This window comes from Eschrichtius robustus, chromosome 6 (genome assembly GCF_028021215.1).
Source record: "Eschrichtius robustus isolate mEscRob2 chromosome 6, mEscRob2.pri, whole genome shotgun sequence".
Lineage (NCBI taxonomy): Eukaryota > Metazoa > Chordata > Mammalia > Artiodactyla > Eschrichtiidae > Eschrichtius > Eschrichtius robustus.
Genome location: NC_090829.1, coordinates 3,519,706 through 3,544,221, shown reverse-complemented (window position 1 = coordinate 3,544,221; position 24,516 = coordinate 3,519,706). Strand labels below are relative to the sequence as shown.

The following is a 24,516-nucleotide window of genomic DNA, read 5'->3' as shown; positions in this document are numbered from 1 at the left end:
TTGAGGTGTGTGAATTACACTGGTGCTGTCAGCTGGAACCACACTTCCCGATGGATGGGGAGAAGGGGCAGAGAGGAGAGTGGAAATGGACAGAGCAGATGGTCTACGGGTGGGAGGGCTAAAGCTTTTTAATCCCCGACCTTCTGAAACACTCAGTTACCTGAAGATGTCCTTGTATTTTACTTAAGGACAAAGATAGCCATCACGTGTTTGAAAATGTGACTAACTTGAAGGGTTATAATGCACACCATAACTTGACTTCACGTCTCTCATTTTTAGAACACTTTGTTATTTGGGTAAATGAGGATTATACATCATTTAAAATGGCCATCATTGATTTGGTTCACTTCTTTCCTCCTTCTGAAGGGCTTGTGTTGATAGTCTGCCCCTTTGCGGACATAAGAAATTGCTTTAAAAAGTGCTTTAACTTGTCTACATCTTGGGGACTGGTTTAACAAATTATATCTATAAGCAAGGATAATCTATAGCCAATAAAAGTCAGGATTCAGGAGAATATTTAATGACAAGGGAACATGTTCATGATATATTGTTTGTTTTTTTTTTTTTTAATTTATTTTATTTATTTTTGGCTGTGTTGGGTCTTCGTTTTCTGTGCGAGGGCTCTCTCGAGTTGTGGCAAGCGGGGGCCACTCTTCATCGCGGTGCGCGGGCCTCTCACTGTCTTGGCCTCTCTTGTTGCGGAGCACAGGCTCCAGACACGCAGGCTCAGTAGTTGTGGCTCACGGGCCCAGTTGCTCCGTGGCATGTGGGATCTTCCCAGACCAGGGCTCGAACCCGTGTCCCCAGCATTGGCAGGCAGATTCTCAACCACTGTGCCACCAGGGAAGCCCCTCATGATATATTGTTAAGCCTTAACAGCTGGTTAAAAATGGCATGCCTAGTATGATTCCAAGTTTGTAAAAAATAGATATGCACAGAAAAAAAGACTGAACTATAATAAAGATTCTAAGATCCTTGGAGGATGGAATTACAAACGATCTCTAAAAGTCATTTTTGTTGAACTTTTGGGAAATTTTTACTTTTCGTACATGGGAGGCTTTTACAGTGAGAGAAAGTAACTTCCTAGTAAAATTATTTTGACTATGCTTTCTTGCCTTTCTGGGTATCTGAGATTCAATTCTCTTGATACTAAACACAGAACGGACCTACAGAGAAAATTCAGTGAGATCACCAGATTGCTACCTTTTTTCTGATGCAACCCCGGAAATGGGTCATTCCCTGCCTTGTTTCTCCCACCAGGTTCCAGTGTTTCACGAAAGTCCCTGATTGACATCAAGGGCAAACATCCAGGTTGGAGGTCTGACTGTCTGGGTTCAGCAGGGCTGGCAAGATCCAGCTACAGGGGTGCGTGCATCTGTCCAGGACCCATCCTTGTGGGGCTGGTGGGACCTGTGGTTCCCAGAGAGAAGCTCGGGAGGGCTGAGTGGAGAAGCCTTGTAAGAACTTGGAGGAGGAGCCGGGCTCCGGCCAAACAGAGCGGGACTCTCAGAAGGGTTCAAGTCCCAGAGGGATGTTACTGGGCAGAGTGATTGAGCAGAACACCCAGCTGGCAATTAAGAGAAGCCAGGCCTAAAGGGAGGACCCATCAAGAATGGAGAGACTCAGGTGGCTCCCCAGGTGCGCTCAAGGAAAGGAATTAAAATGCACATTCCCCGAGTGTCCACTAGGTGGCAGACCCTTTCCTTTACTGGTTCTAAGAGCTTGTCCGTATTCTCAGGCACTTCCTGATGCTCAAGTCTTAAGAATGGCTCAGAGGGCTGGTTAAAATACAGATTCCTGGGCCCCTTTCCAGAGCTTCCAGTTCAGTAGTCTGGGGCCCGAGATTCTGCATTTCTAAGAGGTTCAGGTGCTGCTAGTGCCACTGGTTGGAGAGCTGGGAGCTTCATCTCAGACTCCGGGAAGGGAGGAGGTGGGCGGGAGTAGGGCGTGGTCCTCACCGTTGGGCAATTAGCTCACATTGTGACAAAAACTCTAAGGTGCGCAGCGTGGCTGGGGGAGGGGAACAGGGTCACTTGCTTCAGGCTGGAAATAGCCTCTGGCACTAGAGCAGATTTGAATTGTGGGATATGCAGCAGAATGTCAGGGCTCCAGGGCTCTCGTTTCATTTAAATGTGTTACCAATTAATTTCCTTACAATGGTTGTAGCACATAGGAGCACACGAACATGCAGATTAAAATAAAAGCAGTATTCAGATCAAAATGAAAAAGGCATTCAGTACCTACCAAAACTAAGCCTAGAGAAAAACATTAAGAATACTACAAAGGGACTTCCTTGGGGGCGCAGTGGTTAAGAATCCGGTTGCCAGTGCAGGGGACACGGGTTCGAGCCCTGGTCCGGGAAGATCCCACATGCCGCGGAGCTACTAAGCCCGTGTGCCACAACTACTGAGCCTGCGCTCTAGAGCCCGCGTGCCACAACTACTGAAGCCCGCGCGCCTAGAGCCCGTGCTCCGCAACAAGAGAAGCCCCCGCTCGCCGCAGCTAGAGAAAGCCTGCGCGCAGCAACAAAGACACAGCGCAGCCAAAAATAGATTTAAAAAAAAAAAAGAAAAGAAAAAGAATACTGCAAGCATAAATCAGTAAATCTCGAATAATTTACAAAATATCCAGTCCACGATGGCCCAACCCTTGGTTCTGCTGCACAAGATTTTTATACAGAGCTCTGGCCCTGCGTGACCCACCAAGCGAGTCTGACAATATCCAACCAGACTCTACCCTGTTCAGTGAGATGGATCCACTGATCATGCCTTTGAAGGCCACTGCAATGCTATTTGGCTATGACTGTTTCTAAAGCTTTTTCTCGGTCTCTGTACTTGCATCAATAGAACCAGGTAGGAAGTAATAGTTTGCAGAAGGGTACCCAACCACAAACCATTTTGCTGTACAGTAGAAGCTAACACAACATTGTAAAGCAACTATACTCCAATAAAAATTAATTAAAAAAAAAAACACACTCAGAGGCGCATTGGTCTAGACTGGCTAGATCACTGATTTGGGAGATGGGCTTTTGCAGAACTTCAAGCAGCCCATTTGTTCTTATGGCTCCTTCACTGCAGACTCTTTCTGTATCTTTAAGGGTCACTTGGTTCTCATCAATTCCATCTGGAGTCCTTGAAATGGGGGTACCTGGATGGATTTTTGGCCCTGCTGCCATTTCTTCAAGGATATGAAGGACAAACTCCTGCACATAGTAGGCGCTTAATAAACACAGATGGGACGCAGGCATGGAATGGTAGCCCAGGAAAGAGATACCAAGCACGCTTGCAGGCTAGACAGAGAGAGCCAGGAAATCAATGCCCAGCCTGGAATGGATGTCAAAATAGAGCTCTTCTCACAGATCCTGTGAGGAAGTGGCTGGCGAGCTGAGTAGATGGAGAGGACCCGACTGGGAGAAGAAAAGCAACCACTCCAGTTGTTTCCCTGGCCTCACCACCACCTCATCAAGTACAGGTGTCCATTGGGAACGAGTGAAATGCAGTTTACAGTTTTGGCCATGACAGTAGGCTTCCTCAGCATCTTCACGCTGAACCAAGGCATTGCTTCACGTCCATGCCAGTGAGAACCCTGGCTGTTGCTCTGGAAACTACGGGAGCGTTCACCTTAGTTGCGTTCCTTTTAAAACTAGAATCTGGAGGAAGGACTTTCGTTTACTAATTTAACTATATTTTCCTAGTACACAATGCTCCGCCTTGCAGCAAAAGAGAGCTGAATGGATGCGAAATGGATGATCAAGTCTAACCGCCCCCTGCGACGTCACGCCGCACCCCACACCCACCTGTACTGGTGTCCTTCTTCATCCCTCACCAGGCACTCAGCGCAGCCCAAGGAGTTTATGTGATTTAATGATGCAGAGCTGATCATAATGATCCCAGCAAGAATGAAGCTGCTATTCAGAGAGCGCTATGGGAGGTATTGTGCTAAAGCGCTTAAATGCATTATCTTCTTCAGTTCTATCAACAGTCACATGGGTTTGCTCAAGGACAGAAAGTGGAAAGGCTGAGATTCTAGCCCAAATATGGCAGACCCAAAAACCTGTGATCTTAATCACTGTATTTACAACACTGAGGGTCTTGGATCCAAATAGAAACTCTTTCCTTTTGCTTTCAAGGTTTACCAGCAAACTGGAAGCTGGACAGCGTCACAAACTCTGCATATTCAAGGCCAAGATTTCTCACAAATGATGGGGAGGGACCCATGAATGAATGAATGAGTGAATGGATATGGGTACCAATTAGGAATAAGTCACATTTAGTTTGTGAGGTCCTTAGATCATGAGGACACTGCAGTTTCCTGTAAACCAAGGCATTTCACTATGAACCAAGGACTGATGTGGTCTTGACACCAGCTCCTAAAATCTGAAGATACAACCTGGTTACAAATTCTAAGACTAACTCTCAATTGCATTTCAAACAAGTGTGCACATACACACAGAGACATCTGTTTTATATCCTGACTTTTCTGGAAAAAACTTATTTTGCTCTTTTTCTAAATATCCCTTTCAATTTCTCAAATCTCCTAAATAATAAAGATGAGAGACAGTTCAAACACAAATCTTCCCCAAGAGAACATGTATGGTTTTGACTGCATTCAAATCAGAGCTCATACCTCTATTTTATTATTTGTTTAGATAATCCTATTTTCATCTGAAACAATCCGCACACCCAACTTCACAGGTCAACTAGTGGTTCCAAGGAGCTTCTGAAGTGTTTTCAGAAAAGTTAAAGGACCAGCAGTTTTTTGAGAGGGGTGAGTATAATCATGTTTTATGTTCAAGTTAGAACACTTTGCAAAAGTCCTTCATGGCTCATATATAGGAGTCTTTACAAACTTTCATTAATATATCTTGGTATGTGATTGGCAGATTTTCAAATACACCATTTAAAACTTTATCATGCTAACACAACACTGTAAATCAACTACACTTCCATAAAAAAATAACTTGATCATGAGTCAAAGTCCTTAAAGAAAATGGAAAAAGACCTTATTTTTAAAAATGCTAAATTGAAAAAGAGTGGGAGGTCACATGAACTTGGACATTTAAAGACACAAATTGATTTAAGAAGCAAAGATTTTGGGAAGCCCTAAGACCATAAAGCGATCAACACAAAGACATCTGTCAGGGTGGAGGCGACCTGAGGTAAAGACCAGTTAAATCTAATGCAATCAGAAACTTAGGCCAGTTTAACATTTTTTTATGAGGTGACAACCCCCTAACACCATAATCTCATAGCCTTTCAGGATGATGACACAGGACTTAACGAGTAAAGGAAAACAACTTCAAACCTCTCCTTTGAACATGAATTGTCTATTTAGGTTAAAGGTAGACTTTGAGATCCCATTAGCTACTGGCACAATTGGGAAAAGTCATGTACACACACACAGACACACACACACATGCTTCAAAGCAAGTAGTTATGTAACAATATCAATGTCTGTTTCTACTTAGCTTGGAAAACAGAAGTGAAGCCAAAACTAACAACCCTCCTGCTAATTAGAGAAAGAAAAATCCCCAAGTGCCCCAACGTGAAGCTGAAATTAACTGCTTTCCTTTGGAACCCACTTATTTTATGCTTCCCAGAAGATATGGGGATAAAGAAACTTCGGAAGAGAGCAGCTGGGGAAAACACATGGACACCATACGGGGACTCAGTGGAAACAGAGCACACACTTAACAGAAAATTCTTTTCCTTGTGGCAACTCGGGTCTAATAAAAATCTGGTTACCTTTACATTTCTTCTCTTCCGTTTGGAAGGTCTGGGCGTTAGGGGCGCTCTGATCATTCACATCGTCGTGGTCCAGATGGAATATGGAGCTGGTCCAGGTGGCCTGGATGAGGTGCCGGGGCGACTGCTCATTTTTCAGTGCGCTGCGCCTCTCTGGGGGGCTCTTCCTGTGCAGGCAGGCTTCAGACATTCCCACAAGCTTCCACTCCTGCTCGCCGTGTGGACAAGTCTTCGGCTTGTCCCAGGCTGGAAGGCCATTTTCTGGAGGGTTGAAAAACACGAGATGACGAACTTTGGCATTGTCAGGATGGGGTTGAGATGGAGAGGTTTGGAAGGCAAGTGCTTTCTCGGTTCTTTGGGGCTGACAGCGTTCGCACACCCCTCCCCTTGACAGTCAGTGGTCATAAGATGCAGAGGGTGTCAGCCTCGGGCATGGAGCCACCGACGCTGGATTGCCTGTCGGAGTAATCAACACATTCCCCCGATTTTACTGCCTACAAAGATGTCAGCTCCTCCATGGGAAGGCTGCCCTTTCGCCAGCCCTGCTCCCAACAGCAATGGCCCGGGAGCAAGTGGACACCAATTTATGTGACTGCTTAGATGACCATTTGAGGTCTCGAGGGTCAGGGCTGGCCGTGGACACTTTTCAGATCCTCAGGACATAAAACGTCCAGGATTCGGCCTTGTTTGACTTGGGTGTTATCACAGGCTGACCTGAGGGGCACCCTGTTGCTTAAGAGGGACGTGCCACGTGGCTACGTGAAAGTGACAATCCTGTTCTCCCTGTCACCTTCCACTCCCGACAGCCTGACACAAAGGGCTGGCTCTTCCAAGAGAAACTGCGTCGATGGTTTCAATGTCGTCCCAAACAGGCGAGGGGATCAGCTGAGCAGAGCAGATCGTGCTTTATTTGTGGGGTAAATTAAGAGCCCTAATGACAGAATGAAAAGCCACACGTCTCTTGCGCTGAGATACAGGCAGTTAATGGTTTATGTATACGATGCAGTTTTCTCTATTCAATTTACAGGGACTTGAAGGTCTGCCCTGTAGAGAATGGGAAACAATAGGACAATATAATGAAAACGTTCTCACACTAACCTTCCCTGGTGGCAAATTTTACCTCCTTGAGTATTTTACTGAATACGGCTATAAAGTAGAGAGTAAAAAGGAGTATGCTAATATATATAATTTGTAGATGCAGTCACATTCAAAAACATAATCCATCTGGTCACCCATATTTCCAGGAATTCGTAGGCTACTGTCTGTCAAAGTGAGAAAAAAATATAGAGTTCTACTTTTAAAGTGATTATAGACAGTGATGGAAAGACTAATTGATAAGTGAATTTCTTTTATGCTGAAAGGGCCAAAGGACCGTGAATATTCACATCAGAGAGACAAGTCCATCCTGGTCTGTGCACAGTACTGGGAGTTTAAAGCTGCTGTTCAGACACTTAAAATGAATTTTAAATTACTTAATGCAAGGGTTAAACACGCTTTCGCTTTTCACAAGCCCCCTCTGTAAAGCTACTAGATGCCTTCAGAGATGTTGGTTAGGGGTGGTTTCTCTAAAGGCGTCATCGGTTCTCAGCCCCTTTTGGAAGTTGCATTTACCTTTCCTGGTCTTGGGGTTACTGTGTGGAAATCCCGATACCCATCCACTTTATTTCTAGTACAGGAGAAGACTGTGAACAACTACAGCAAGATAGCAATAATCGACACGTGATTTCTCTGTCACAGTCAATGGAAATACTGCAGCATGAAATACCCTAACTTGGCCAGTAACAAATGATCCCCTTTAAACAAAATCGTACAACACTTTTGGATGTAATATTTGCTCTTACTCAGAGAAGAGCCCTGAAAATTCACTCTAGGCAAAGGGCTGTGCTAGGCATCGTGGGGCGGGGGTGAACTAGACCTGGGTTCCTTCTCCTCAGTTTCTAGGGCGTTATTCAATGCATGGTAAATCCGAAAGGTCTGGGCTCCACTGTGCCAGCTCCTGTTGCAATTACAGGCACTTAGTCTCACTTTCCATGAAAAGAAAATAATAGCTTAGGATCTTGGGAGATTGTATGGCATTTCAGATGAAACGTTATCTGTGTGGAATCCTTTCAAGGACCTAGTATCCATGAGGGTTTGAGGTTTTCATGAGCTAGGACTTCCCTGGCAGTCCAGGGGTTAAGACTACGTGCTTCCACTGCAGGGGGCAAGGGTTCGATCCCAGGTGCGGGAACTAAGATTCCACATGCCACGCCGTGTGGCCAAAAAAAAAAAAGGTTTTCACGAGCTAAATATAAAGCCACTGAATGCAAGGGTTAACTTTGCAAAAAGAGTTTCATTTCGTTTCTACAGAAGTGAAAAGCCTTCTCACCCATGCATGTTTCTATGATGTCTACTCAATTGTCACGGACTCTAATTCCTCGGGAAATTACACCGTGTAATGCTCCTTTTTATTTTTATTTTTTAAAATTTATTTTTGGCTGCGTTGGGTCTTTGTTGCTGCGTGCAGGCTTTCTCTAGTTGTGGCGGCGAGCGGGGGCTAGTCTTCGTTGCGGTGCGCGGGCTTCTCATTGCGGTGGCTTCTCTTGTTGCGGAGCACGGGCTCTAGGAACGCGGGCTTCAGTAGTTGTGGCACGAGGGCTCAGTAGTTGTGGCTCGCGGGCTCTGGAGCGCAGGCTCAGTAGCTGTGGCGCACGGGCTTAGTTGCTCCGCGGCATGTGGGATCTTCCCGGACCAGGGCTTCCTGAATTGGCAGGCGGATTCTTAACCACTGCGCCACCAGGGAAGTCCCTAATGCTCCATTTCAAGTAATGTTAAAGTTATCACAGTTTTTTGTAGCGCCTCCAACATTTGATTTTTCCGCAGAAATTCTTAAAATGTGGTATTAATTCCCCTACCTGCACAGAAATTAAGAAATATAGCCAAACTGGGTAGTCACAGCTCCCTAGTGAAGGGAGCTAGTCAACATGCGTGGATGAGACATGCTGGAAGGGACCCCACCCAAGGGGACATTCCTCCCTAAAGCACAGCCCATTAAAGTTTGCTCAGCACGTCCCCTGGGCCAGCAAGAGCGGGAATTTCTTCTAAGCAAGTGAGGTTATTTTTGCGGTGAGGCAGGGGATAGGATTGCCTTCCATCTGCCTAAGAAAAGAGTCCGAGGTGGCTTGGGAAAAGGGCTCCATTCGTGGGAGGCGTTGACGAGCTCGTAATTACTGTCTGTAATTACATTCATGATAAGGATATTCTGTTGCTTAATTGGCAGGTTTATTGTTGGGGCGGTGCTGGCACATCTGGGACTAAGAAGTCCTGGTTGGCTCACGGGAAAACTCGAGGGATTTACTTAAGGAGGATTCTTGATTATCTTCCCAAGAAGAGAAGGGCATATATAATTCCTATTCCATTCCCAAGGAGGGATGAGACATGATTCCAGGCTCCTTCAATTCTGCCTGCCAAGGATGCTGTGAACTCTGTTATTTATTTATTTATTAATGGATTGGTTGAGATTTCAATGATCCAATCTTACAAACAAAAATTTAGGTTATTTGATATGAAAGCAGAGACAAAAAATTTTAACATTGCTTTAATCAAGTAACATAGCTGTTTGAAACAGGAAATTTTAAGACAGTTGAATAGAGCAAAGTGAAAGATTATGAGGCTAGCCGCTCTGAATAAATTCCTTACTATATGCATTTGAATTCCACTGTAAGTTTGGCTCTAGACTGAACACTGGCCTAAGCCAAAATTTTCTCTTTGGTGTTTTGAAGCCCTGAATGTTCTCCTTCAGATTTAAAAAAAGAAAAAGAGAAAGAAAAAAAAAAAAAAAAAAGGAAGAAAGAAAAAGGGACAAAACCCTCTATAACAGAACCTCCTTAGCTTGATAACGGATATGCTGAATGCAACTTCATACCCCCTAAAGAATTTCAGAAAATGGCAAAAAATTTAGAACCTAGGTGAGATGTGAATTTGCAGAACTTCTTCTCTTTGGTGTGACAAAGCTCATTCCCTCCTGGTAGGTAAATGGCTCTCCTTCAATCTCATCAAAATCTATCAGAAAAGGCAGCTGGAGACCAATTTGTACCTCGCCAGTAAGATTGCTAGGGTTTAATTTCTTACAATATCACGCTAACAAGGTTTTATTATACCAAATGTTTGTATAGTTTCAATGTGAAAAAAACCTACATACATTTTGAACTGTGTTATTTCCATGTTTGCTTGGCAATGATGGTTTTCAGGGATTTCCTGCTATTTCTGTATCCTTTCGTTCCCCCAAACCTCAAACCAACGAGATATTTCTTTTTAGCGGGATTAAAATCTCAAAAGACTACATCAGTGAATCTCAAATTTTGGTAAATATCAGTCACGTGAGACGCTATTAAAGAAGGCAGGAGACCAGGCTTATTGAAATAGGATGGGGCCTGGGCATTTGTATATTTACCAAGTTCTCCAGATGGTTCTGATACCCAGTAGAGTTTGAGATCCACAGGGTTAAGAAAATCTAAGGTAAGAAAACAAATTATTGGCAGATATCAGATAAGGGTACAGTTCCCTTCTCAGACTGGAAGGTTTTACACGCCCTGGACTAAATTCGCATTATAATTAAAACATTCATCAATTGTTTTGGGATCTACTGCTTGAAGCATTAAAAGTCAGATGTTAACTGGAGTTATCTTGTAGATTGCAGGTATGGATGTGAGTAAATACTCACTCAAAAAGCCTGTCGTTCTGAGGATTATCTGGGACACAAATGTGCACAGTAGTAAAAATACTTTTTTTTTAAAAGGGAGATTCTGGAAATGACCATATCTTATTATTCACATGAAGAATGAATTCTTCAGTGGATCCCAGCTAACAGCTGGCTTTTACTATTTCATAGTCTAGACATCAAGACAATTAATTTGTCAGTTATGATGCAAACTAATGAATAAGGAGAATCAAAGAAAAGAACTAGATAGGGGCATGTAAACTGCTACTAAAATAGCTAGACACACATTGATCTGTGTGTCTCGAGGGCGTCTAGATTTGAATGATTGCATCTGTGTTAGATGACCATAATTCTAGTGGCTCGAATGACCCAGCGTTGACCTAAAGGGTTCTTTTGCAAAAAGAAACAAACATAAATCCTATGAACAGAACTGCCTACGTCCTATCTCTGGAAATTTCGTTAAAGATAATAGAAAATAAACCTGTCCGTCAAAAAAGGAGAATTGTATGAAAATATGCAAGTATTTCAGGACACGAAGGCAAGCTTACACCTTAGAAAAGTGCTCAGGCAAAGGAAATGGAATTATGACAAAGCGCTCAGAAAGGGTCTGCTGAGTAGGCTGGGGTTTCACGGCACCAATTACGAGCGCGGAGTTTGCATTAAAAGGCCATCAGTATGAGGCACTGAGACCCCCGAACCATATTCTGTGTTCAGCGGATGTATATATAATACGCTTGGCCAACCCAGCGAGAGTGTAGAATTATCATTGTAGAGCATCAGGCAATTAAGTATGATGTCTCTGATTTCCGTTTAAATTTTTGACTCCAACACGTACATTCAGCCTTGTGGAATTCTCAGACACATCATCTGACTTTTATTTGTGGAGTCACGTATAACAGGAGACTCATATTTGGCTGAGCATTTACCATGGGCCAGGTATAGAGCTAGACACTTTGATTCATCTCCATGAACATCCCGGAAGTACACAGTGTTCTACTGCTTGATTGACAGGGAAACTAAAATTCAAAGAAGCACTTCATCTGCTCTTTCATATCTTTTGTACTGTTAACAGATATGTTTGCCTTAGTTTGCTAAGTCGCCATTGACCTATTAATAGCTATCATTTGATGAATACTTTGAAAGTTCTTTATAAACTACGTTTATTGTCCAATTTTCCCAATTATTGATATTCACAACCGGTCTCCAAGCTTTCACTCTCAGCCACCTCCAAGCTATGGTCCACGCAGCAGCCGGAGTGAGCTTTTAGAAATATACATCAGAGTAGATTGCTCTGCTGTTTAGAATCTTCTGGTGACTTCCCATCAAGATTGGAAGGAAGTCCTCAGCTCTTACTGCAGCCCGCGGGGCTCTGTGGGATTTCTCAGCCTGTCCTGCTGAGCCCCCGCGCCCGTGGCTCTGCCCCCTGTTCTCTGTCCTCTGGACATGTGGGCTTCAAACCTGGGAAGCTCATTCCCACCACAGGGTCTTTGCAGAAGCTCTTCCCTATGCCTGGACTGCCCCTTTCCCAACCCTTATACAACCACCTCCTGTTATACCAAGAAAACCACCAGGATCCAACTGCCTCCCCCTTTTACAAGAAGGTTAGATCTCCCCTTATGCAGAACCTCTCAGGGTTGCACTTCTCCAGGAAGGTAACTGAAAATGAAAAACCGAATGTGTTGCACCCGTGTACACCTTGGTGGAGCGAGGCAGGGAGGGGGCTGAAAGATCGGCGTCCCAACCCTTCTGTAGAGTGGCTGATGGGTCTAATCTTGGAAGATCACTTCCTGTCCCTAAGTCTCAGTTTTTCCGTTTGCAAAAGGGCAATATAATATCGCTCCTGGGATTTTTCTAAGGCTCAAATGAAATGATGTATGTGGATGTATTTAGTAATTAAGTGCTCTTTAGTTGTACACAGTGCTGTAACCACCTAATCTATATTGTGTACATGACCATATGTATCTCTTTCTATCCAAAGGGAAAAATACTATTAATAAAACAATGTGTTACTTTTCCTAATAAAATATTCTATGTTCAGTGGATACAGGTACCTTACCTTTACTCTCAACACCATGACCATCATCAACACCGCTACCGTCACCACCTGGTCCTCAACAGAACGTGTGTGTAGGTGAGGTTGTTTTTGATGACCTCCCACTTCCTTTTGACCCCCTTTTTGTCATCTCTCTCCCTCCTCCCAAGTCCTTGCTATTCTCATGCAGTCCTCTGGGTGCTCAGTCACCACTGTGGGAGAATCCCCTACTCACAGATCTCTTAGTGACCTTGGGTAAGTCACTTCTCTTCTCTGTACTTTTGTTTCCTCACCTGCAACATGGGAACATTCTATTGCTGTGATGATTAAATAAGTTCGTACATAAAAAGGTCTCGGAACAGTGCATGGCACATTGTAAACGGTAAATGTTGGCTCTTCACTCATACACTCAAATGATCTCTTTCCTTTGCCCCATCCTCCAAACTCAAGTCTTTTCTAAACGTGATTCTCAAAGAACATCTCCAGAAGAAAGAAGTTTGACAAATGACTTCACACCACTAGCTTAATGGCTTGGAACCTGGGAAGAGTCACCCCTCTCAGCAGAAGTTGTGATTTAAAGAGGATGCTTGAAGAGTGTAGGGCCCTAGCCCAGGAATGAATGCCTAAAGCTGGATTTCTGATGACCGTGCAAGGCAGGTGGGAGAGACGTTTTGGCGAAGTAGGCATTTCCGTTCAGGCTCCTGACTATCATCGTACCCGGCTTGCTTAGCTTGGTGGGTCAAGCAACCTAATAGTGAGGACACAGGTTTGATCCCTATTCAACTTTCAAGACCTGGCTCATTGTTTATGCTTTTCTTGAACCAATCCATCCACCCTCAAACTTCCATAGTTCCAAAACATATCTCCCTTCCTCTGAATGCTACTTTTTACCTCGTGATATAACCATTTATATACATGTATAATTTTCTCTTTTTTTTGTGTGTGGTTACACTTACATTGCCTAGCACAATGTCAATGAATGACAATTAATATTTCTTGTTCCCTAATAATCTGATAATTGCAAAGAGAAAATTGCTACCTAAGCACAGACTCTGCCTATTTTCTTATCTAGAAGCCACCGGTTAGTCACAAGGTGGATTCATTACTATTAAAACCAATTCAGTGCGATTTTCTATCACCGACAGTATTATCGTCCCCAAACTGCAGGTGAAAATGAAAGCTGTTCTGCTTTTTTAGAGGCAGGATAGGATAGTGGATAAGACTATGGGCTCAGCTAGTCAAGGTTCAGATTCTGGCTCTGCCACTTATTAGCTGTGTGACTTGGAGAAAATTGGACCTCTCTCTGGAATATCTGTCCTGTTTGTCCTGCCTCCTCTGCAAGGGCAAGAACTTATCACGGCCTCCTTGTGTGTCAGTGGCATCCCCACATTCTTCCTCCTTTACTGGACCCTAGTCAATTTATCCATCTCTCAAATCCCACAGCTCTAAGCACAGTGTCTTAACATGACAGGACCTCAATAAATGTTACTTGGAAATAACTGAATGTAATCTAGGCAGGTCAAAAAACCCCTGAAGCTGAACAGGGCACACACAGACTCTTATCTATCCAGGAATTTCTACCCACAGAACAGTAACGTGTTCTGTGCGAGACAAGTCAGCCAGACTGCTCAGCGTCAGCAGCCAAGGTGGCCCCGCCAGGGACAGATGCTGGGGCATAGGCTGCGGGGTGCTCTGTGCTCAGAGAAGACAGAAAGGGCAGCCGGGTGACTCTGTTCCTCCCAGTGCCAGGCTGGGTCATCTCACTGTTTTTACTTTGGCATTTGTACCCCACGAATGCTCTGCCCAAGTCACAGGTGTAGCCCACTGTTTGCTTCCCAGGCCACGTGTGTGGCCGAGCTCCACAGACATGCCACTGTGTGGCTGGTGAATGTCAGGGCCGTCCTCTCAGGCCCCCTGACCTGGCACAGCACCCCTGGTCTAGTAGCATCTGGGATGGGGTGGGCCGGCCACCAGAGGACGGGCTGCGGGCTTGTCTCCTGGTGCCTTTGGATCTGCCCAGGGTGGCGTTCTTTACCTGGCCTGGGAATCTTCAAGAGTGACCTGAAGCTGTACGGCCTTGGGCACACTTTACTTCCATTTATGAAGGCCTTGGCGGGTGGTGCTTCCCCAGTGGAAGCCACGAGACTTGTAAATTTGGAATATTTGGGCAAGAAATGGAGAGTTCTCTGCAATAGACAAAAATCAAATTGTTGACTATTTTTAAAGGCTATTCACTATTACTACTTTCAAGAGTTGTCAGGGAAGGTGACACAACTTTGCTGAGTGACCTGGGGTGAAAATACCTCACAGGGTGAGTGTGAAGACGACATGAAGCAACATATGTACGAGGCCTAGCTTTGAGCAGAAATGTGAGTGCTGGCAGGGGTCCCTTCCTATTTTCCTACTAATGATTATGGAGATCAAAGCCATCATTCCCAGTGGGCGGGATTACACAGACACTAGGAACCTCCCAGGGCAGGGTGGACACTGCCCACACAGCCTCTCTTACTATGCCAGCCTGTGGTGAGTTCCTCTTCCTCTGAAACACATTCGTTGTTTGTTCTAAAAACATGCGATCGTGTACTGTTTCTGAGATCTCGCTGATATGTATCATATTCCCAATATAAAGACTTGGCTAGCCCTAGAGGTTGGGACCAGAGACTGCCTTGATACTCTCCACAATTTAAACCTGCAAAATGGAATGAAATGCTCTGATCATTGTAAGGTACACGAGGGAATGGGTCACAGCTGAGGATAGGGCCTTCCAGGCCCCTGGCTTCTAAAGGACTCGTGGCTAGGGAGAATAAGGAAGGAAGGAAACCATGTATATTATTGTGTACAAGGTATTTTACATGCATAATAATAGTAATAATGCTGGTGTAAGCAGCTTTTGGCAGGAAAGAGCCCTTTGCAGGAAGGAGCTCTCTGCAGGAGGTCCCTTTTGTCTTGTCACCTTGATATTGTCACCAACCTTAAACCAGGTGCCCCATGCTCTACTCATCTCTGGCCCAAGCACACTTTTCACATCTTTGGATCACACAATACCTTGCTTAACCTGTTGGTTCTTTCTTTAGATCAAAGAAGTAGAAATGAAGAATAAGTAATTAACAGAGGACCAGATCTCTTCCCCAGCTTTCCCTTCAGTAATCTCAAGAACAAACAGCATCTAAAGAAAGATCAGGAGGAGATGACAAGCCTGAACGCAGTGGGAGCCTATGAGTCTGACCTCCTACCTCAAAGATTAACTGAGAGTACTTCCCCTTTTCCCTTTAAAAACTTTCATGGCCAAGTAGTATCTTTGGAGTTGGTTTTGGGACACAAGTCCACCTTCTCCCCAGATTGCTGGCTTTGTGATTAAAGGCAACATTTTCCGTTTCTACCAACACTTGCCTCTTGAGTATTGATTTTCGAGCTGGGAGCAGCTAGACCTGAGTTTGGTAACACTTATAAAATGTACTGAGCACTTACTATATGCCAGGTCACTAGACTGGGCTCCATAAATACAAATTACTGTTCACTGAGCACCTACTGTGTGCCAGGTAGCCTCCTAAGTGTTTTTCATACATTGTCTCATTTATATACATAGCAATATCAAGAAATAGGTAGTGTGTCTGTCATTTAAACCAATGAGGAAATAAGGGTGGAGGCAAGTTAACTGACTCCTGTGTTTCTGTTTAGGATGGGTTACAACGCACAATAATTATTAGTTCCCTGCTACATTTGTGAGTTCCTTAACAGCTGGGACCACGGCTTGTTTAGCTGCTTGCCCAGCACACAGCACTGGGGTCTGGTCCACGGAATGCTCACTGCCTGTACTGAAACTGAACTGAACGGGCAGCTCTCCCCATCTCCATCCCTCTCCTCCACAGCCCAGCGGGAGCACCCTTCTCCCCTTTGTGCTTGTTCTGTTTCCCTGTGGCCCAGCTAAGTGTCCTTTCCTATGGCCCCTCCACTCTTTCCCCCAAACTTCTCTTCATTTCCTCCCCTTTCCAAGTGCTACGTGTCTGTGGCTATTTCAAGATCTGGAGCAGAGGTCTCTAAAGAAACTGGGCGCTGGGGTTTGAGAAACAAATAATGACATTTTATTTGAAAATTTAGAGAGAAAAGCTTTTATTAACACTGCATTGATGTACGTACGGAATGAATGAATGAATGAATGAATGAATGAAAGAAATACTGAGGTGGGGGTAATGTGCTCAAACATCCCAGTCAAGGCTTACTCATCAGCTGCTTTACTCCTGAAACTGTATAAACAAGATTGCTGAGGCCCTTGTTCAGCCTTTGTCTGTTTACCTGAAACGCGTCCTCAGAAATATCGTCTTGTAGGCAAAGTCTTGCAAAATTAGCCTCTTTGTTCAGATAGGCTGCTTTCCATTGCTGTGTGGTTTTGGTTTTCTTTTCCTGAGCACTTGCCTATTAATTTGCCCTTTTGTTGAGCCTGGCCTTCTCTGCCCTTGCATGCAGGCGAATTTAAGTTTGCTATCACAGCGGTTTTCTCTTGTTTCCCTGGCAGTGATCCTCAGTCCATTAAGTGAGTGAGATCTGGGAACTGCTAAGACAGAAACAAATCTCTTCCTTATCTGGCTGGTCTCACTTCTCCAGTTTTCCTGCCTATTCCACTAGGCAATCACTATCTCCATGAAAAACAATCAACATAGCCAGAGAAATCGCAAATAAGTATTCTGAAACTAGAAACTACAAGGATCATCTCTTGGTAAATTAAAACCATTAAAAATTTTTACAAGTGTGTGTTTAGAACCTTTAAATGGGAGGCACATTCATCTCTTTTAAAGTTTAGCGTGAAACAAAGTTAAAAACCAAGCAACAAAACAACGTGCGTTCAAAGACCACCGGCGGAAACTCCACTTGGAGTTTCACCGCATGAAAACGTGGCAGTGACCAGGGTCACGAGCAATATCTCACAAGTATTTACCCACACGGGAACAAGCTGAGTGCTGGAACACCGACCACAGGCCCCAAAGACTGGGAAAGGACTTTCCAGTGAACACAATGGAATCCTCCCTTGGGAATGGTCATTGGTTTTTTTCCATAATTCATACCGAATTTAATCAGAGAATCCTCAGGTCGGATGACTCAAACTTGGAGGTAATTACTCTAATGACCACAAAGATTCCATTTAGGATATTAAAAAGGCTACAGCTGTTGCAGAAACATTCATATGAAAGAGCCACAAATGCACAGTAAAGGGAACAGATGTTTGTTGCCAGGATTAGATTTCTCCTGTGCGAGAAAGTTCAGATCTTAGTGTTTATTCTTGTTGCCAGTCTGAACCCACAGTTTTGAAAAAAAACATAGGTCGCCTGTAAGTTCGGCCCCATTTTATGTTCCCAAACTTGAAATACACCTTCCACAAGTAGGAAAGAATGTGAATCTTTTCTAACTTTGGAACCTAGGACTGGGACATAATTTGTGGATCAAGAACAAATTTTGAGATTTACCATTTATCAAATAAAAAGACAAAATATGACTTGGGTAATCAGAACAATTTTGTACATCACTTTAAAGGAGTCTTATTACTTGGCAGCAAAACACAAATTCTATCAATGAATTACACTCAGGGTTTAACAAACTGGACAAACATATACACCTGGTGTTAATAAAATAGAGTAACATATAGGCCTACAGAGGTCCCTTCCTCTGGGTTTTTATAGAATCTCACGACCATTTTTCCAGGTATTGCTTTGTGCAAAGAAGCAACTAGGATCAAGATCATGGCAGATATGCCCTTCATTTACAGAGGAAACATTTCAATCTGGAGAAGGACTGCCCGTCTCCAACCTGCCTGCCCCCCAGCGAGGGCCAGGCGTGCCCCGTGGCCCCTCCATCCTCAAATGGCTTGTGAATGTCTAAGAGGCCTTATTACTCTCCCGTAGTCCGAGGACCCAGAGAATCAGCGTCACCGGGAACTTGTTAGAAATGTGGGATGCTGGCCCCAGAACTGATGAATCAGAATCTGCTTTTTAACCAGACCCTCATGTGATTCACGTGCACATTGATGTCTAAGACACTCTGTTCTAGGGCACAGTCTCCATACAAAGTAGACAGGATTTGTTAAACGTGTGGTTTAGCCAGTTTAAACTTTGGTGGGATTTTTCATATTCACTGAAGAGAGAGATGATTTTCCTATCCAGGAATCAGAGGGGAAAGTAGTATTTGATGGGTTTCAGGTTAGGGAAAGTAAAGGGATGTGCCTTTTTTTAAAATTTAATTTTATTTATTTATTTTATACAACAGGTTCTTATTAGTTATCTATTTTATACATATCAGTGTATACATGTCAATCCCAATCTCCCAATTCATCCCACCACCACCCCCCCCGCCACTCTCCCCCCTTGGTGTCCATACGTTTGTTCTCTACACCTGTGTCTCTATTTCTGCCCTGCAAACCGGTTCATCTGTACCATTTTTCTAGGTTCCACATATATGCGTTAATATACGATATTTGTTTTTCTCTTTCTGACTTGCTTCACTCTGTATGAGAGTCTCTAGATCCATCCACGTCTCTACAGATGACCCAATTTCGGGAACGTGCCTTTAATACCTTTATTTCCTAAATGGTTAGTTGGTAACTTTGCTTCATGAAATGGAAAAATCCAAACACAAAGATTTCCGATTATAATTTCATTTCCTTTCATTTCATTTCCTCTCTAGAGATATCCAGCAAAATAATAAAAGTAATAGCAAACATTGAATGTAGGCTTACTAGATGTCAGGCACCCATTCTGAGATTAAATGTAAGATTTAATCTTCACAATACTCTGTGGGGCAGCAAGATTATCCTCAGGTTTTAGATGAGGGAACTGGAGCACAGAGAGGCTTAGCAACAAGCTCAAGATCACACAGTGAGTAAGGGACAGAGTCAGGATCCAAACCCGAGGAGGTCTAGCTGACCACGCCACACCTCTCCCTGTTACGGGAAACCGACACCAAATGACTTAGGTGACCATCTCAGGCAGAAGAACTAAATTCTGTGGCCTGAAACACGGAGTTAGAGGTTTGAAATAAAGACACTAAAGCTCAGAGAGGTCACGTTCCTGCTGCAAGTCACCCAGATGAGGGAAGTGCTGGGATGGGTCTTCTGATTCTTCATCCTATGATCTTTTAATTCAAAACATACTTTTTTTTTTTTTTTTTTTTTTGGTATACAACAAGGATTTATCGCTCAATCTCAACACTGTTTCAAATTCTGACATTTTCACTCTGTACCTCAAACATTAGGAGCTGTTTTTCTAATTAAGACTTTTGTCTTCCAGTAAATTTACCAAACACAAGACAGCTGTGCAGGGCATGATTCTCATTCCCACACTGATTTTTTTTCAAAAGGCTAAAGTTTACGATAGTACTGGCTCTGCCTCCAAGTGGCCAAAAAACTTAGAAAGAAGACAAAAACGAACAACCAACTGAGGTAAGGAAGAACTGACTTGTGTCCTAGCTGCCCATCTCAAAGGTTAAAAGGCCACCTGATGGTTTAGAAGTGACAGCGGGTTAATTTCATTTGGAGTTTACGATATTGACAGGTAGCCCTTTTAGAAGGTCTCCTGGGTGCCAGGCACGGTGCACACACTGCTTTATTTACTCATTAGAACAACGCTGTGAAGGAGATGGTGTTATGAGCCCCGTTTCATGGATGAGGAAACGCTGGCCGAGAGAGCTAAAGATATTGTCCAAAGTTACAGACAGTAAACGGGGAGCTCTTCTCATACTCCCTAGGTTACATTCTGCAGGTGAGGCAATGGTAGCCCAGAGAAGAAAAACATTTGCCCACAGTCACGAAGCTAGTTAAAGGGCAGTGCTGTGCTTGGAATCTTCCTCCAGAGGGGGCCAAGCTTGGCTTGATGGCAAATGGGAAATCCTAGGGCATGACAGTGGACCTTCTCAGCGTACATGTTGCTTTGAGAGAGGTTCATCTAGCTCCTCAGGAAACATGGCTTCAGGAAGCCATATCTCTCCTTAAAAAAGAATGGAATCCAAGAGCATATTTCTTTAGAAATGTAGGATGCACATGATGTCCAAATGAACAGGCTTGTCTTATTTTGAGCATGGAACAAGAGATGTTTGAGATGCAAACATTTCCAGCTTTCTGAAAGTCTGGCCTGAGATATTTTCTGACCAAATAGTAACCAAAAGAAGAACAAATATTGTGCTGTTAGCAATTATCCCGTGTGTCTGGTACGCGTCCACAGATGGCAGCTTCTGCGGAAGGAGTCAAGTTACCAAAATGGTGGAACCAACGCGCTCTCCGACCAAAGAGCGTGTGTTCTCTTGCGTATTCTCGTGGTTGGATTTATTTGGGACAGTGTGGCAAGCAAAGTCGAAGGTATCAAAAATGATCCACACTTGCTCCCCAAGATGGACGGGCAGCTCACTTCCTGGGGCTGCCTTGCCTACAGCTGCCTCAATTCTAGGGGTCCATTTGCCTGGAAGATGAGACAAGGCGGGGATGAGGAAGTGAATTTCCAAAGCGAGGAAGCTACTCGAAGAAAAATCCCATTCGGCATGTCACCTCCACACGAGGGTCACTCAGTGGACCCGCATACCGACTCAGAAAGAGTCACAGCCTGAAGTTGCCACGAGCACCTACAGGGCTGCCCCTAAGCTGGCAGTCCGCACCCAGGATTTTGCCTTCCTGGAGACAGCTGACAGTGTCTGGAGACAGGCCAGGGATGCTGTGAAACATTTCACGATGCACAGGCTAACCCTCCACGAGAATTATCCGGACCCTCAAATCAAGGGTGCTGAGGTTAAGAAACCTGCCTGCAAGACTGTGAGGTGAGCGAGATTCTCATGGCCTCTGGTTCAAGATGCCCTTACTCTGGACTTCCCTGAGCGGTCCAGCGGTTAAGACTCCGCGCTTCCACTGCAGGGGGCGCAGGTTCGATCCCTGGTCGGGGAGCTAAGCTCCCGCATGCCAGGCACACAGCACAGCAAAAATAAATAAATAAATTAAATTAAAAAAAATTCTCTTCCTCTGACCCGAGTGAGGCACTGGGGTTCCTCCTTTCTACCCTCCTCCCACGGCCAGTGTGACTGATTCCAGGGAGGGACAGACCAGTTGAATTAATACACACGAAGGTGTGAATGGCTGATAGATCCAACACTAGCAAGAACAGCTGCAGTTTAAGTGACTCATGAATTTAATCTAAATTCAGCTCCAATCTGGGAAATTTTAGCGAGAGTGCCCTAATAACGCAGGCACTTATTTTTAGTAGATGGGCGAGATGGTGAAATTTGCAAAGCATTGCTCACCTTTTAAAGTCCTAACATACATAAACAAATCTGTGATGTGGTTCCATTGGGATAGAGCATGAATACCTTTTTTTTTTTTTTTTTTTAACTTTTGTTTTGGCTGTGCCATATGGCTTGTGGGATCTTAGTTCCCCGACTAGGGATTGAACCTGCGCCCCCCGTCAGTGAAAGTGCGGAGTCCTAACAACCAGACCGCCAGGGAATTCCCGGAATACTTTTTTATTACAAGCAATTATTTGTACTTGGTATTGATCACAGTTGCTTTCCAGCAAGGGAAGAAACCCTATAAAAAATTCCTGTGCTCCAAACAGAGCTTATTTACCTTCTCTTCATTTCTAATATTGACTTGTGGGTTTGATACGATAGGACCCATTTGTTGGGTATTTGAACGGCCCTCGTTACCATAAGTCCCAGGCTGTCTCCTCTCTGGACTGCTGTGGACCTATATTTGGACGGCAGGCTGCGTAGGCTTTTATTTAAAGCAAGCGAAGCAGACACAGCCTGAGCAAAATAATTAGCCGTGGAGACGAGCGTCAGAGTCATTTCTTCTCATTTTAAGGCTCAGAAACAGAAGATTTGGCCCTTCCGTACGCAAAGGGTGTGACAATGTCAAGCCGAAGTGCTCCTCGCTCGCCAAACCTACATTGGGGCGACTTCACTTTACTTCGCCCTCCAGATTCTTTGTCCTGATGGGCACCAAGCTAGGAGACGTATATGGTAGATTGATGGGTAGCAATATTCCACGCTGAATTTCAGAGGCAAATTAGCTAGCTCAACGGGTCTTCATCTTATGGGCTCTGGAGAGTAAAATTCAGAGACGAGCTGGAGCCGAGAAGGGACCTGAGGGCTCACACCAGTTCAAGCACCTCGTTTATAGAAAAGGAAACGGGAGCCCAAGAAGGGGGCCTGGTTTGATGGAGGCCATTTGGACAGAGTCGCAAGCAAAACCACGCCTGACCTCCCACAAGTGTACCGACTCCTAACACCAAGTTCCAAGACCGTCTGGGGTGAAGCTGGGTGAGGGCAGGTAGCCTTCATCCCGATGAAGCGACCTCCTTGTTTCCAGAACAGGCAGCCCCTGGTTCCGTGTCTCGAATCTGGCCTCAGGATGAAGGCAGCTGCTGATGGTTTAGGATGAACTAATACTGGGCTGAAGTAGTCCTTGTCCCAAGATAACTGGCAGACTTTCTCAACCAGCGCTCCCCTGGGCGCTGGCCCACGATGGTATTCTATGGGGGTGAGCAATGCAGCGTGCCATCGACGGTGGGAGTGGGGGACAGTGGTAAAAAGCTACAAGGGGCCCAAGCAGACCGGACCCTTAGACAGAAAGAGTTCCCGAGAGATAGAAAGAGGGTGAGATGGGGACGGACAAGACAGATTGGGAAGTGTGGACCCAACAGCATGTCCAGGAACCCCATACTCTAGACAATTCAATTCTTGTCCTCTTGGCCAGCGCATGTGGAGATCGAAGGCCTTTCTTCAACTAATTTGTGGCACATGGAAAATCCTTGACAGGGTCAGGAAAAACAGCAGATTCTGAATCTTGGAAATTTAGAATCTTAAGCCATGGACTCTGTAGTTTGAAAGGAGAGAAAATCCATCCCGGCTACAACTGCCCTTCCCCAAAGCAGAGATCAGGCGAATCACAGGCCTGGTCAATATTTCCTGAGTTCTTCCAAGGGAAGGGACTGGGTAAGAAATCCTCGTCTGGAAAGGAGAGAACAATAGAATTGGGTGTCTTATGGAGGCAGGCCAGTGGCCAAAAGATTCTAGAAGCTTTAGTAATAGATTTTTCAGTGTTGTCTCCTTTCACAGACATCCTAAAGGGATGTTTAAAATGAATGGGCACTTCTCAAGGATCAGGCCTGGAAAGTGGGACGGGAAGACCTATTTCCGAGTCACTCTCATGACTCTTTACTTCTTGGACTGTGGGATGGGTTGCTGGGGAAAGCTGGATGGCATTTGGTTATGGGATTTAGCAAATGTGCTTGAGCAAGACGACAAGATAGCTGCATTTGTCCCCTTAAGCTTTCCTGGCGGGGTGGTGCATTTGACCTGGAGATATCTAGGTGGTGGTGGTGGTGATAATAAACGCCACAAAGATGGCGTTTATTGTTTAGTACTTGAGCTCCCAGTGTTCCAGCCGTGGTGCTAAGCATGTTGTTTCTTTTGACCCTTACATTAGTATGGAGATTGGTAATGGTCATGCCCATTTCACAGATGAAGAAACCGAGTATTCAGAAGGGGAAGGCCACTTGCCCAAGGTCACAGCTGAAGAGGTAGAGCCACACTGGATCCCAGGTGGATGTAACCAGAGGCCTGTGCCCTCGGCCCCCCTGCTGCCTTTTAAGGGGTCAGCAGTGTGGATATGGTTTGGGGCATTAGCAATGGCTGGTGCAGAGCTAACAGGAGTCGAGATGGACAGACTTTCCTGGTTTGGAGACACGTTGTCCTCATTGTTTGCCTGCTCCCTCTCCCCTCCAGCCTTTTCCGCATTTAAAAGAAAAAGATAAAAGCAAACAAAGAGAAATAAAACAGAGCTTCATGGAAAGAATGAAGCAAGTGAAAAACAGGAAGGTTTTCCAACAAACAAATAGAAAGCTCCTCTGTCCTTTTGAGAAATCATCAAAAGCAATAAAACAAGGGCTGGGAATCAAGAGACAGGGAATCAAGAAGGACCAAAGGGGAGGGCTCCTCTGGGGTCTCAGGAGAGAACCTCAGCCAGAAGACAAGGCCTCCGAGTCACTGGGGTGCGGACACTGAAACCTCCCCTC

General features: G+C 44.7%; 1 protein-coding gene across 15 annotated transcripts in view; it reads right to left on the bottom strand.

Annotated features, from left to right (window-relative positions):
* Window positions 1–24,516, bottom strand: part of THRB (thyroid hormone receptor beta) — a 387,344-nt gene that overhangs the window by 71,453 nt on the left and 291,375 nt on the right. For 14 of the 15 annotated variants that reach the window (XM_068545826.1, XM_068545838.1, XM_068545836.1 and 11 more), the window contains one exon: window positions 5,745–6,005. The exons of the other annotated variant lie outside the window; for it this stretch is intronic. In XM_068545826.1, the coding sequence (XP_068401927.1) occupies window positions 5,745–6,005 (261 nt within the window). The remainder of the gene's footprint in view (window positions 1–5,744; window positions 6,006–24,516) is intronic. 15 annotated transcript variants of the gene reach the window in all.